This window comes from Cyprinodon tularosa, unplaced genomic scaffold (assembly GCF_016077235.1).
Source record: "Cyprinodon tularosa strain WSP-4 unplaced genomic scaffold, ASM1607723v1 ctg338, whole genome shotgun sequence".
Classification (NCBI taxonomy): domain Eukaryota; kingdom Metazoa; phylum Chordata; class Actinopteri; order Cyprinodontiformes; family Cyprinodontidae; genus Cyprinodon; species Cyprinodon tularosa.
In genome coordinates, this window is record NW_024039050.1 from 66,929 (window position 1) to 81,406 (window position 14,478).

General features: G+C 37.2%; 1 protein-coding gene across 1 annotated transcript in view; it reads left to right on the top strand.

Moving 5' to 3' along the window:
* The window catches only part of galnt14 (UDP-N-acetyl-alpha-D-galactosamine:polypeptide N-acetylgalactosaminyltransferase 14 (GalNAc-T14)), a 119,754-nt gene that overhangs the window by 26,694 nt on the left and 78,582 nt on the right, over positions 1-14,478 (top strand). Inside the window, exons 2-3 of the mRNA XM_038294287.1 lie at positions 1,515-1,582; positions 5,491-5,556. Coding sequence (XP_038150215.1) covers positions 1,515-1,582; positions 5,491-5,556 — 134 coding nt within the window. The remainder of the gene's footprint in view (positions 1-1,514; positions 1,583-5,490; positions 5,557-14,478) is intronic.

Here is a 14,478-nt window from a genome sequence, read left to right on the forward strand (position 1 = left end):
TTATAGGAAGAAAAGGTTTTATTTTTCTCTGCAGAGGAGAACACACGCCAGCCTAAATGCAGTTCAGTGATGTTCTGAGACGGCAACATTCTCACCCCTCCATAAAAAGGGGACTACACACACACACACACACACACATTTAGCTCTTCAAAGGACAGAGATAACAATTGTTTCCTGTTCACACCAGGACGTGAGAATCCTGACTTCCTTTCAAACCTCCTTCCACTTACAAAAAGGCCAAACAAAAATATCATTCCACAATCCCCACAGCCTCCACCGTGGGTTCCTTTATCAGATGCAGTTTTAACCTATATGGGAACAGAGCTCTGATGTTTGGGTGATCGTTTTACAACCTAACCCTGCTCTAAATGTAAGGGTTTCCTGCTCCTCATGATGCCGTTTGTTCTCCAATAAACTTCTGAGGCCAGAAACAAACAACCACATTTATACAGAGATGAAGCGATCAGCTGATTTACTGATAAACTGACAACTAAGGTTAGTTTTTATGCATGGGGTATTGGAGTAATGGGGGAGAAACCTGTCCTTCCAATTCACAATTATGCACTTATCTGTGTTACTTTATCACATAATATCCAAGATAAAAACGCTGAAAAATTCTGTAAAATGACAAAATGTTAAAAAGATTCCACCAGTGAAGGCTTTTAGAGGCACTGCATGATGATGGGATGGTTTTATGTTTTCCAAATTCTCCTCAGAGATGTTAAAGGTTCAATAACGGCCCTCTGTGCTCTTTCCAAATCCTTTTTACTGTCTCATTTGTTTTGTTTTCCCTTGAACCTCATTTCTATTTTCCAGGAAGCTTGATTCCTCCTGATTGTTTCTTCCTCTTTTAAATTATTTCTTTTCCTTTGCCCCTTTTCACTTGATTTTAAGCATAATCTGATGCTTTCATCATTTTCTGAACACGCCTCCCACTCGTTGCCTTACCTCTTTTTTTATTACTTCCTCCTTCCCATCCATTCCAGGCATTATTCTAATCACATCTTTATCCTGTTTTTTTTTTATTCCCCCCTCGCCTTCTCTTTTTTTCCAACCCTTTTCCCCTCTCGTCGTGCTCCCCTCTCCTCCCTCTGCAGTCATATCCAGAGGGGATAATGAACAAAGGTTATTGAACAGTAGAAATAATGAAATAAAATCGAGCACAAACCCACCCAGAACAAAACGCATTTCTCATTTTCTTCCTGTAAAAGTTATGAATTTTTTATGTTTCAATCTCCAGCTTTAATGAAATAGTTTTTTAGATGCGACACATCATACATTTTCATAACGGGAATTTGCTCTGACATTTTCAATATGTTGTTTCATGTGGTGTGCTGTGCATATGTAATGGCTTTATGAACACCTGAGAACGTGTGTGGGGTCTGCATGTATGTGTGTCTGCTGGTTGGCATTTACTTTGACACTTTGTTTTTAATTTGTACATTTCCAGGCTCCTGTTCGAGATGCATTTATGCATATTTAACTAAGACTCTCTTTTTGTTTTTTCTTTCCAGTGTCTTGAATCGGACTCCGGTTCATCTGATACATGAGATCATCCTGGTGGACGACTTTAGCAACAACGGTGAGTCTCAGCTGCACACAGACACTCAGAACCATAGAGACACATGTTGCAGGATTCTTCCAGGTCAGAGATAACAGAGATGAGACCTACATAGCAGGTCACATGGAGAAATATGTCCACAGCAGCTGGGTTTTAGTTTGGAGATTAAAACGCTTCAAAGTGTTCATGCTCACATCTTCAGAAACACACAACATCTGAGCGTAAAGCACTGAAGAAACATCCAGAATTATACAGAAATAACTGTTAGCACCAAATTAGTAATAAAATAATTTATTGATTTAAATCAGTTTTACTTAAATCGAACATCAGTTTATGGAAACTCAACCATGACTCTGACATATTGTAGATATGTAAAATCAATCAATGAAACGGCTTTGAAATAACAAATATATGAAAAGAAGAATAGCTGAACTGTAATTGCTGTACTTCTTGCGGAGGATGAGGAGAGCCTACCTGCCCCCACCCATCCTCACCACCTTCTACAGAGGCACCATAGAGAGCGTTCTGACCAGCTGTCTCACTGTGTGGTGTGGAGGCTGCAGCGCCTCAGACTGGAAGAAGGTGAGAAGAGTGGTGAGAACTGCAGAGAAGATAATTGGGGCTCCTCTTCTCTCAATTAAAGACATTTCAGCTGCTTGTCCCGAGCCCGTAACATCTTAAATGACCCCTCACACCCCCACCATGGACTGTTCTCCCTGCTGCCCTCTGGAAAGAGACTTAGAAGCATCCAATGCAGGTTTCAATTCAATTCAGTTTATTATTATAGCACCAATTCACAACACGTTCATCTCAAGGAACTTTACAATTTATCAGATCATCCAGTCAAATTTATTCAAAGTTTTCTAAGTAAAACCAGTTGGTCACATCAACTCATTGACTCATTGACTCGAAGGCAATCCCTCACACTAAGCATGCTTTTAGCGACAGTGGAGAGGGAAAACTCCCTTTTAACAGGAAGAAACTTCCACCAAACCAGGCTCAGTGTGAGCGGCCATCTGCTGAGGCCGACTGGGGTTCAAGGAGACAGAAGCAGAGATACAAAAAGCAACTGTAAAAGGCGGGAAAACACACAGCCAGGCAGACGAGCTCTGAGCCAGCTCCCACGTCAGAAGATAAAGAGAACACACTCGGCCAGTCACAGTCAGAGAAACAGGTCTACACTGGAAAAATAGGCCGATCCCTAACATCTATAAACAAAGGTGTTGACGCCACAGCTGATATTTCTCTCTAGGATGGTGTCACAGCCAAACAGCAACAGACGAGGCGAAGCTACTATTAGAAAAAGCAGAGAGAGCAGAACGTCAGAGATTAAACTAACAGATTCTGCAGAGTGGAAGAATAGAGATAGAATGAAACAAATTGATGAAAAAGGGGTCCCTATGTCCTCCAGAAGTCTAAGCCTATAGCAGCATAACTATAGAGATAGCTCAGGATAACCTGAGTCACTCTAACTATAAGCTTTATCAGAAAAGAAAGTTTTAAGTCTAGCCTTAAAAGTAGACAGGGTGTCTGCCTCACGGACTAAAACTGTTAGTTGGTTCCACAGGAGAGGAGCCTGATAACTAAAAGATCTGCCTCCAGAACAGCAGATTCCAGAACAGTTTCTTTCCCACTGCTATTAGACTGCTGAATGTTATAAAAAATTAGGTTATAAAATAAAAAAGAATAAAAAGAAATAAAAACCCTGAATGTTCGAACTGTAACTATACAGTCGTATGTTTACATTATCACTGCTGCTTACCTTTATCAAAGCTGTACTTTAAAAAATAATAAAAATAATGAAAATGTCTTGAGAGCTGCACTGAATGAAATATCTTTTTATATATTCTTGTGTGTACAAAATGAGAAATAAAGTCTAAGTCTGTATATTTTTTATCTCCCATAGAACATGCATTTAAAATCAGATGGTACTAATTTAAAATAAATTGCTCATTAACTGATTTTAAATCACTTCTACATTTATATTCATGTTTCTAGTGCTGGGTATTAATTAGAGATAGATCGACTCATCAGCCCACCAATGTTTATGGCTGATAATTTCATCTTTTTTATGCATTCTTTGGTCGATACATTAGTGCATTCAGCAGCCTTTCCTTAAAATCATGTGCAGAGCTTTCATTAATGGTAGAGATCGAGCGATGCAGGTTTTTTAGGGCCAATGCCTCAACAATTATTTTGACATCAGTCTAATGAATCCCTGATGTTCTGCTGGTGTTCTGATTGAGGAGGATTTATGAAGCCAGTTTGATTTCAAACTTAGATATAAGCGTCACCTGACTAAAGAAAGCGTCTCTTTATTTCAGTTCAGGCTGGGATTTACTGTAATAATCACCAAAATAATGTACAGCTGTTTAAATTCCACTGATATCTTTCCACTAAGCACAGATCTGACATCCTGCGTCACAGTCAGCATATCGGCATCACGCGGTTCCTGGAGTATTTTTAAAGTTTTAAGATTCAATATTGTTTGCTTTGAAAATGTTTTATATTTTAATGTTTACTTATTATAAACTGATGGCTAAGTATATTGTCTTTTAAAACATTTAAATATTTTCTGTTTCCATCACAGTAACAACTTTCTTCTATAACAGCGATCTGATAAGGATTTTTAAGTAATAATAAATCATTTTTGGACAGATTTTGAGGTGTAGAAATTATACAATTTACAAAGAGTTTGAAAAAAAATTATTATTGAAAGTTGTAGGACTTTATTTTTAAACAAACGAATGTCTTCTTTAACAGAGAACATTTATTAATTATATATATAGTCTATCAATATTAAACCTATCAGCATTGGTTTTTAAACGTGGAAAATTGTAGTTATTTAGTTTAAGCTAGTTATAAGTTATAAAAAAAAAACACCATGATAGACGGCAGGCAGCTTTATTAAATCTGTTGTTATCATCACCCTACATGAATATTAATGTCTTCTGGTGATGCAATTAAATTAAACAAAGTTAATGATTTCAGATTTAATTTCTAACAGAAAGAACAATGAGATCCAATTAAAAGCTGAAGCACCTGAATTAAACCAAAAGCTTTGCTTTAAACAAACTAAGATCCTCTTTCCATGAACCAATTAGTTCCAGATCCTGAAAATTATTTCAGATGTTATTATCATCACCCCGGAATTTTGATTAGAGAAAAAATAAAGTAAAAAGAAGATCTAAAGTTAAGCTAAAACATGAATGTGAAAACAACTAAGGAGGTTTTCTCAGTATTCTGGGAGCAGCTTCCATCTGTTGATGTCATTTCGTACGTTTCCTGAGTCCTTAGTCACCGTGCTGCCAGGCGCTCAGGACGGATGGAGACATGAAGGAGGCAGCAGGAGTGAGAATCGGAGTGATGGAGGTTAAATACTGCCACATTTAGATTGTGAGGTAATTATAGAGACAGATGAGGCCAGAGAAAAGATGTAATCAGGAATGGGGACTGATGTTCTGCACACAACCAAAGATGGAAGACGTGCAAAATAAACAGTGAGCTGGATTAAACAGACAGACATTAAACACAGAACTTTAATCTGGGGTATAGTTTTAAAAATATTAACCAATATAATTAGCAGCTTAGCAAAGTCGACCGTTTTACTTTCAGCAGACTGTAAATGTGGAGTCTGATGAATTTTAGGTCTATCTAGGGGAACGATTCCAATGATTCTGATAATGTACGTCAAAATGCATCAGGAAGCTCACCGTCAGCTAAACGGCTCCCAGACACGCGTCCAGTTTATCAAGCAGATCTCTCTGAATGTTTGTCCCGCTGCTGAGGAGTGTTTTAGGGAACTGTTAATACCCCTGCAGTGCATCAAAGACAGACGTCACATGGACCGCTACATCCCGCTTCCCTAGAGGATTCCTCACATTTATAATGTTTTGGTTTATTTTTATTTGTCTTCTTCTTACTTTCAGAAAGCGACTGCCAGCTTCTCACCAAGCTGCCTAAAGTCAAATGTCTTCGCAACAACAAGAGAGAAGGTATGGCAACATTTTTAAGACTTTATTATTTGATTCCTGGTGTTTCTGTGTTTGCATGAGCCTCATTTTCATCAGTATAGAATTAGAATCAAACTTTATTTATCCCATTACTCCTTCAGGGAAAATCTGGTTATATAGAGTACAAAGAGTTAAAGCAAGATGCCATTTTTTATATATTTTTTCTATATTCTTTATATCGAACATGCAAGAGAAAAACAAAAAAACAATAAAACAATGTTTAAAGACATTGGAGAGAAAAATAACAAACAAGGTACCCTTCTTTCCTGAGTTAATATACCTCTATTACATGTGCGAAAAGGAGTAGGAAGAAGTAAAACTTATGTACTCCTACCCCTTTAATTCTTGTATTTCTTCAATTTACAATATTTCTAATTATGTTGCTATATATATCCATATATATACATACCTACCTACACATATACCAACATAAATATGTATACACATATACCTTCATACATATATACAAATAAACAAAACAAAAAACACAAACAAAACTTTCTTCAATGCTTCTCTATACCTTTTGAAAATAATTTCTTTGTACATTTTTTTGAAAAGGAATATGTTTGGGCATTGCTTTGGGTTCTCATTTAGTTTGTTCCACAATTTAACTCCGCAAATTGATAAACATAATCTTTTTCTTGTTGTTCTAGAAAAAGATTGTGTTTATCAATTTGCAGAGTTAAATTGTGGAACAAACTAAATGAGAACCTAAATCAATGCCCAAACATATTCCTTTTTTTTTTTTTTTTAATGAGTATTTTAAAGATAAACATACAACAAACAGTATAAAAAGAGTGTATATAGTACAAAAAAGCAGTAAAAAAGAGAAAAAAAAGTAGTAATGTCTTGGAATATGTTTCCCTTGGATGTAAAAATATCTGCACTGTAGAGAGATTATACTGTAGTTGACTTGGTTTATTGCACTTGCACAGAGATGTACTGACCTTATAAATAAGTTTAAAAAAACACAGTGGGGGTTATGAATGTTTTCCTTTTAAGCAGCCAAATTTGGCTTCAAAAGGCCTTGAAAACTAGCAAAACCACCTAAAAATACAGAAAATCAATAAGTTATTGAACTCTATGGGTCATTTGATGCTAAAGGAAGAAGTAATGAGATTCATCAAAATGTCTGTCAACATGTTGGTTTGATTGAACTGATACAACTTACATCTGGACAACTTTAAAGTTGTGTTTTTACATAAAAAGTCTAAAAAAATATTTATGGAGGAAAATATCTCCAAGTCTAAAGCAGCCAAATATCTCTTCTCTCCATGGTTTCAACGCTAAATACTGAAGACGGTTATTGGATGTGATGCGTTCACTGACAGGAAAAGCAACAGTTTTTTTTTGTTTTGGGGCCTCACCTCATTCCACCTGTCAAAACCAAACAGGAAATTATTTAATTTTAGCCATCAGATGAATTTTAAATCAATCTCTGGAAGCAAGATTTCTATGTGCGTCTAAAGCCTCTCATCCCTACTAAAAAATATATTAATTTTAAAATCAGAATATATAAAAAAAAACAGCCTTGTGTTAATGCATTTATAGTAGATGAGGATGTTCTCCTGATTTCACAGGGTAATATCATCATGTCTGTTTGCTCTGCTTGTCACTTTTGTGTAACATCTAGTCCCAGCTGCCTTCATGCATTAAATATAGAATAAATAAATTGAAAAAAGAAACGTAAATTAACTTGACAACCTGACAAAATGATGAGGTCATGAGCACTCTGGCATTTACGAGCCACAAAAAAAGGTTTAAGATGTGTTTTTTTTATCCCTCTAACAGATTATCCTGCAGGTTTGCAGACGGCTTTCAAGGTGTTCAACATGCTGGTATTAAAGGCTCAGGGAATGAGAGCAGTTTGGTATTTGATATTTTTATTTTATTTATACCCACTGCAGAGGCGGCATGCTTTTAAAAAATATTTCTGGCATCTATGTACATTTTGCCTTTAAATGTTAATTGCCAACATTTTACCTTTCAGAGTGAGGTTGGGGGTTTTCAGTCTAATAATGCCAACCCAGTATGAACAATCAGCAAAGTCTCTGACTCAAACATTTCTTATTAATTTTACGACAGTTTGGTTCTCTTGGATAAGCAACCTAAAGAGCTCCTAAATAGGCACCGAATGAATGAATGAATAAATGAATGAATGAGTTGGATTATCACAAAGTTAAATGTTTGAATAGTATTCTAAAATCTGCTTTTCAGTTTTGCCCATTAAATGTGCAAACTTCTGTCTCCTTGAACCCCAGTGGGCCTCAGCAGATGGCCGCTCACACTGAGCCTGGTTCTGCTGGAGGTTTCTTCCTGTTAAAAGGGAGTTTTTCCTCTCCACTGTCGCTACAAGCATGCTTAGTGTGAGGGATTGCTGAAGAGTCATTGAGTCGATGCAATCAACTGGTTTTCCTTAGATAGAAAAACTTTGAATCAATTTGACTGGATGATCTGATTGAACTGTAAAGTGCCTTTAGATGAAATGTGAATTGGCGCTATAGAAATAAACTGAATTAAATTTAATTAGAACTGAATTGAGTTAGAACATACAGTTTAATTTTGATCATTAGTTATTATTTCATAGTAAAGGTGAGCTAATGCTAGTTACAGTATATTGCTTTATTGAAGAAGTTAGCCCTGTACATGCAGCAGCTGTAGATTTATATTATTAAAATTAGATGCACAGGTCTTGCTCTAAGAAAGACAAATTGCCTTTTAACTAAAATATTCTGAAAAACTTGGAAGTTCATGGTCAGCTGAGTGGCTGCAAAACAAGACTAAACAGTCAACCTTCTACCATCGTTTCACCGCTGGTGAGATGTTTATGCTGAGATGCTGTGTGTGTTTTTCTCCTATCGTATCATTCTGTATCCTGGCCAAACCTCTCTGGTCTCTGTTGCATGGTTCTGGGTTTTAGCTCTAAAGTAGCTTCACATGTCTTGCTCCTACTGTCCTCTATGCAGAAAATATTTTCTTCTGGGAAACCCTTTTAAACAAACCAAGCTGTTTTCTGTCTGATCTGGAGCTCTTGTTTACAGTAGTAGCCATTCAAGATTTCCCCACTTTCCTTGATGGGCCCTTGGCTGGTTGCCTACAATTCCTTTTTAAACATCAATTTTTGTACAAAAATATTCTTTCTGTCATGATTTGTGGACATGTAGAACTAAAGAGAGGCGTCATCTCCCTGTAATTCAGTCAAAGGTTGGACTCAGAGTAAAAAATAGGCATGCTGAGGAGAAGGAGGGGGGTCACTCCATTGGCTGGAAGTTGGAGGGGTTTCTGCTGGTAGTTGCATGGAAGTGGGCTGCCATTCAGCGTGCGTTTGGGGGGGATTAGAAAGCCATTTTGAATGGCTGCTACTGTAATAGTTCATCATGCATTTTTTCTCATTGTTCTAAATATATATCCTGATTGAAAAGCGAAGCAGAAATTTACAACATAAATTCACTGATGACGTCTTTCCAAATTGCCATCATAATGACCCGCCCCCCAATGCTGGTAAGTGTCATCACTACCTGTTAGTATCATTAGCACCCCTCCTCTTCAGCTCTATTGAGGCAGTGATGGTGTACTTCATTTTTTTTTTTTATCTTTTATCAAATGCTTCATTTGGAATGACGTTGTAGATAAATGCAGCAAACCGTCTCTCAGGAACCACTAAAACCTACGGCTGATGAGAAATCAATTAAAAAAACACCCTAAAATTGAAGGAATAATAGAGCATAAAAGCCCCATGACAGCGATTATTCAGACAGTGAGATGACATAAGCCTGAAGTTATTCAAATCTACCGGAAATGTGTTGTGATGGAAGAACAAAGCGCAGTTCTGGTTCTGCTGTTTTGCAATAACAGAACCAAGTGTTTGAAGAATTAGACATTCTCTGGTGGATGTCCCCTGGAAAGAGAAAAGCTGCTACCTGAGATCACAAAGGAGTTTTCTCCAAGGGAAAAGAAGAAGAAAACACTTAAAAGGCACTTTAACCATGCTTGTTGAGGCAGTGCCATTTGAACTCCCATTACAACTGCAAAATAATAGTGTTCACTTCACTAAAGTGTCCCTGGCCCCGTCTGAACCCTCCTCTCCATTTCCATTCATTGTTTGGTCGACATCATCGGTTTTCCATCTTCTTTCCAGCTCGGTCATGTTCTCCTGTAGCTGCTGTTCTACCTTCAGCTCACCTCTTTGTCTCCGTGACAAACCCTTGTGCTTCATGTTGCCGCTGAAGGATTTCATTATGGCGCAATCATGCAGACACACGGGAGCAGGTTTCATCAGTCTGGCTTGTTAATAGTTTATGGCTTTAGGCTTTTCAACTTGATTATCTTTTTAATGGTCATAAAAACACAGCAGTCTGGTACTGGTGCATCTTCTCTATCAACCACAGATGGTTTGTTCCTGAGAGGACATTTGCTGGCACCATAAATCATGTAGCTCTTTGCTTTTAAAAAAAAAACCTTAACCTAATCCAAATTATGGAAGTGATGCCAGAGCTTGAAGAAGAGGGAATAACGAAAAGAAGAAAAATTAAATATTAAATTAGATTAGTGATCTCTTTGGCATTTCATTCATCAGATTGGCTGCCAGGACTTTGAGATTAGATCGGAAAATAAACTCTTAATGAAGTTGGTGTCCAAGGTTTTGTTCAAAAGGAGACTATGTCTAAGTTAAATGAATAATTATGTTTGTGTTATTTGAGGTTTTGATTCATTTTTATGCAAAATATTAAACTTTGTTAAATGGTTTAAAAATATAAAGCCTTGTTTTTATCTATATGGGTTGAGAAAAAAGGTGACCGCTGTCAGATTATCTCATCCAGGCCTGAGCAGCTGTTATCTGTTGCAAGAAATGTTCTGATGCATCTCAAATAATTCAGGAACAAAGAAAACCTAAAACAAAGTTGTTGTTTTTTATTATTGTTTTGTCTCCTTTTTTTTTTTGGTTGAATTTGCATGTTTTCTAAGCCATAACAAGGCTTTTGTTTGGGCAATTTTACAACCCTGGAACTAAACGCTACTCCAATGCTTCCTGGATGGGAAGCGAAACATCTTCAAACTTGGAAAACAAAGTCCAGTGGATTGTTTTTTTAAATCTTTTTTGGAATGACTATGACCTGGACTCTTATCCAGCATTTTGTCTTATATCCAAGACAGCAGTTAGAGGTAAACTCAGCCTTTAGGTCTAACTTCTTGATCCACTGTACAGGTAAGCTGTAACTTCTCAGACTGAAGCGCCTGAAAAACAAATGAGATGTTTCAACAGAAAAGGATCCTTCCTGAATATTTATAAAACAGTTTTTTTTATGTTAGAAATGCTGCTTTTGTTCAGGTTGTATTAGGACTGGATGATGTGGCTTAAAAAATCGAATCTTCAAAGAATTCATTTCTTAAGTATTATAATACAAATATATATGTCATAATTTACTTTTAAAAACATCTTTTTCTTTCAATTATAACCTCTGAGAGCTTCAAACTGTGAAAAATGCTGTAAAATAATCATGTTTCATAAAAAACAGAGAAAATATAACAAATGTTTTTAGATAGCGGTATCACACAGCGAGATGGTTTATCAGTAATGAGTACAATCTAAGAACAAAAGGTGATGAAATGATGTCACTGTGACTGATGGAGGCATAGGGAGTGGATTGATGGAAAAATAAATCTTGATTTTCCAAAAATTAAATCTTCATAAACAAAAAACTTGATTAATCAATTAAATCAATTCATCGCCAAAGCCCTTGATCGTCTCTTCACTACGTCCTTCTAAAACTTCTGTTTAGTTCCTGACATCATGTTTATAGTTTTGGATAAACTAAATGTTTTTAGTACAACAAGGACTCCTTGTTTTATCTAACTGGGTCTAAATCAGAGCTTATTAGGGGGATGTTAAAGTAGAAATCTGGAGTATTACATCATCATGCTGAAGTAGCGTACTTGTAGGCTTTTCAATAAAACCAGTGAAACCAGTAAAGTGGCTATTTGGCCAGTTCTAACACCTCATTGTTTATTTAATCACCCCACCTTGTTTTCTTTGAATCTTCAGAAGTTAATTAGTCCCAATATTTTGTTTTACATCAATGCCATATTTAGTTTGGCTGTTGATTAACTTGTTACTTAAAAGTCCAGAAAACATAATCCACACTCTGCATGGATTTTGTAAACTTGATCTGCTTTGCTTTTCATCAACTGACCTCCAGCCTTCAGAAACCGTAGCATTACAGCTCTGACTGGCTGGAGTTGATGCAATCAGCTGCGAAGGCACAGTGCAGCCACTCTGCGGCGCTTCCATACCACTGCTACATCCTAGGCGGTAGATTTAAGAGGAAATCAAGATTGGTCAAAAAATGTCTTTTCTTCAAACTCCTGAATGATAAATTCTTTTTGTTAAAGGAATAGTACACCCAAAACATGATTAGCCTTAATTTTCTACTCACCTCCATGCTGAACAACACTCTTGAGTACTTTTTTGATATCTCAAATGCATCTGGAGATCTGGGAGGCTTCTTGCTGTCTGCTGACATTCAAATAATGGAGGTCTATGGCGCCCGAGGCAGAAAGGTCCATAAAAGTCCACAAAAAACGTGTCAGTATTCCTCCATACTGCTCGTCCAATGTATTCCAAGTGTCCTGAGTGGGTAGCGTTCATAATTTACTCGAAACAAAGTCATTTAGAATGTTTTTAGAGCATAAACAGTAGTGTATAGGATTTCCTGAAAGCGCGCGCCTGCGAGTTCACGAGTCTACGGAAACCGCGGCAGACCAAACCAGATGAAAGTGCGCATTCAGCTCGGCAAAGAACTCCTGCTCTTCCTCACCACTGAAGTCCTCAAACATTTTTCTTTCGTTATTTCTTTCATTGCACAGGTAAACAGCACATTTCTTCTTCTACGCTTGCATTATCGGCAGAGCAGACGCTGAATGCGCACTTTCATCTGGTTTGGTCTGCCGGCTTCCGTAGCGTCGTGAACGCGCAGGCGCGCGCTTTCAGGAAATCCTATACACTACTGTTTATGCTCTAAAAACATTCTAAATGACTTCGTTTCGAGAAAATTCTGGACGCTACCCACTCAGGACACTTGGAATACATTGGACGAGCAGTATGGAGGAATATTGACACGTTTTTTGTGGACTTTTATGGACCTTTCTGTCTCGGGCACCATAGACCTCCATTATTTGAATGTCAGCAGACAGCAAGAAGCCTCCCAGATCTCCAGATGCATTTGAGATATCAAAAAAGTACTCCAGAGTGTTGTTCAGCATGGGGGTGAGTAGAAAATGAAGGCTAATCATGTTTTTGGGTGTACTATTCCTTTAAACTAATAAATTTAAATAGTATTCGCCTTATTTTTCCACTGTTTAAGATTGTAAGTAGAAAGATGTTTCCTTTTAAGATTGTAAGTAGAACGTAACCATCAAAAATCTATATTTATATTTTTGATGGTTACTCTTCTATTGTTTGTGTTTAACACGTGAAAGAGATCCTCCAATGGATTGGTTAAGAAATCATCCCTGAAAATGTTTTTTGTAAAGAAATGTTCATATAAACTTCCAAACTTTGTAAAGATGATTAAAAATTTCCTAAAATAAGTGCATTTTCCTTTAATTTGAGCTCGTTAATAACATGACCTGCCAACAAAATAACTACAAGTACCCTTAAAATAAGTAAATATGATTTTTATTATGAAATAAGAAAATTGAGGGTTTTTTTCTTATTATTTTAAAGATAAATGATCTTATTCCTATGGCAAATAGTCTTACTTATTTGCTCAATGTAACATTTTACTTATTGAAACAAAAAATGATGTGCTTGTTTTATTTTTGCAGTGTACATCCAAAGGTACTAAACACTGGCTTTATTTAACTATTTAATTAGCTTCTTGCTTAGGCTCTATGACTATAGTCCTTTCAGCCAATCCTGAAAGAAACTTGGGCCTGTTGAGTACAGAGTATAGCGGACTTAGATAACTTTTATTGTCATTTTTTATACACAGAGTGTATACAAATCGAAATTTCTTTTTGCACAGCTCTCATGACATTTCCATTTTCTTAAGGTGCAGGGGAAGAAGCTGTTTCAGAAACCTGGAGTCATTTAAAAAAGGCGTGCATCTCAAATGACTCTTTCCTATGAATGCAAAAAGAAAATAAGAGTGAATCCATTTCTTCATGACATCCTGTAGAAATATTAACCTCCAAGCAGCATCACCATCAACCTAAAAAGTGTTCCGTTAATAGAGAAGAATGGGCACATTGTGAGAAGTGTGAACAGCTGTAAATTACTGACAGAGATTAAACATCATCTCTGCACAGGTCAGTCGCTTCTGAATGTGTTTATGTGCATCTAAGTAAACACCGGCCTACTGCGGCGGCTTTGTTCCTCCATCGGTGTTTGTGCGCCTTTGTGTGTGGCTCCCATTAATGAGTGTGGGTCCATCCATCCAGAAAATAAAGCCTTATTGAGGATGAAATGGGATTTTTAATTGGCTGAGCCTCGGCCTAACTGCTCTGCGTGGAACTTCACGGCCTCTTGTACAATGTCACCGACACACAGGAACACAACGGACCCTCGACGCCGCGCACGCTCGTCCGTGCACACGCGTACACGCTGCATGAATAGACACATTCACGCAGGATATATCTACGTGTCAGGGAGTATTGATTAGACCATTTACACCAAATAGAGGAGAGACCACTGGCCCCCATCAGGGAGACCTCCCTAACTAGCTCATTTACACTCAAACACACATTTCCAAAACGACCTAAACTCACCCAACGCACACATTTGCCTCCATCGACTCTCCTGCTTCTGTACTTTTTTGTCTCCGTCCTTTAAAAGTGTTTCATTCCTGCTAGACAAACCCTGACACGTACATGCAGAGTGTGATGCGGCCGTTAAAAGGTTGTCTC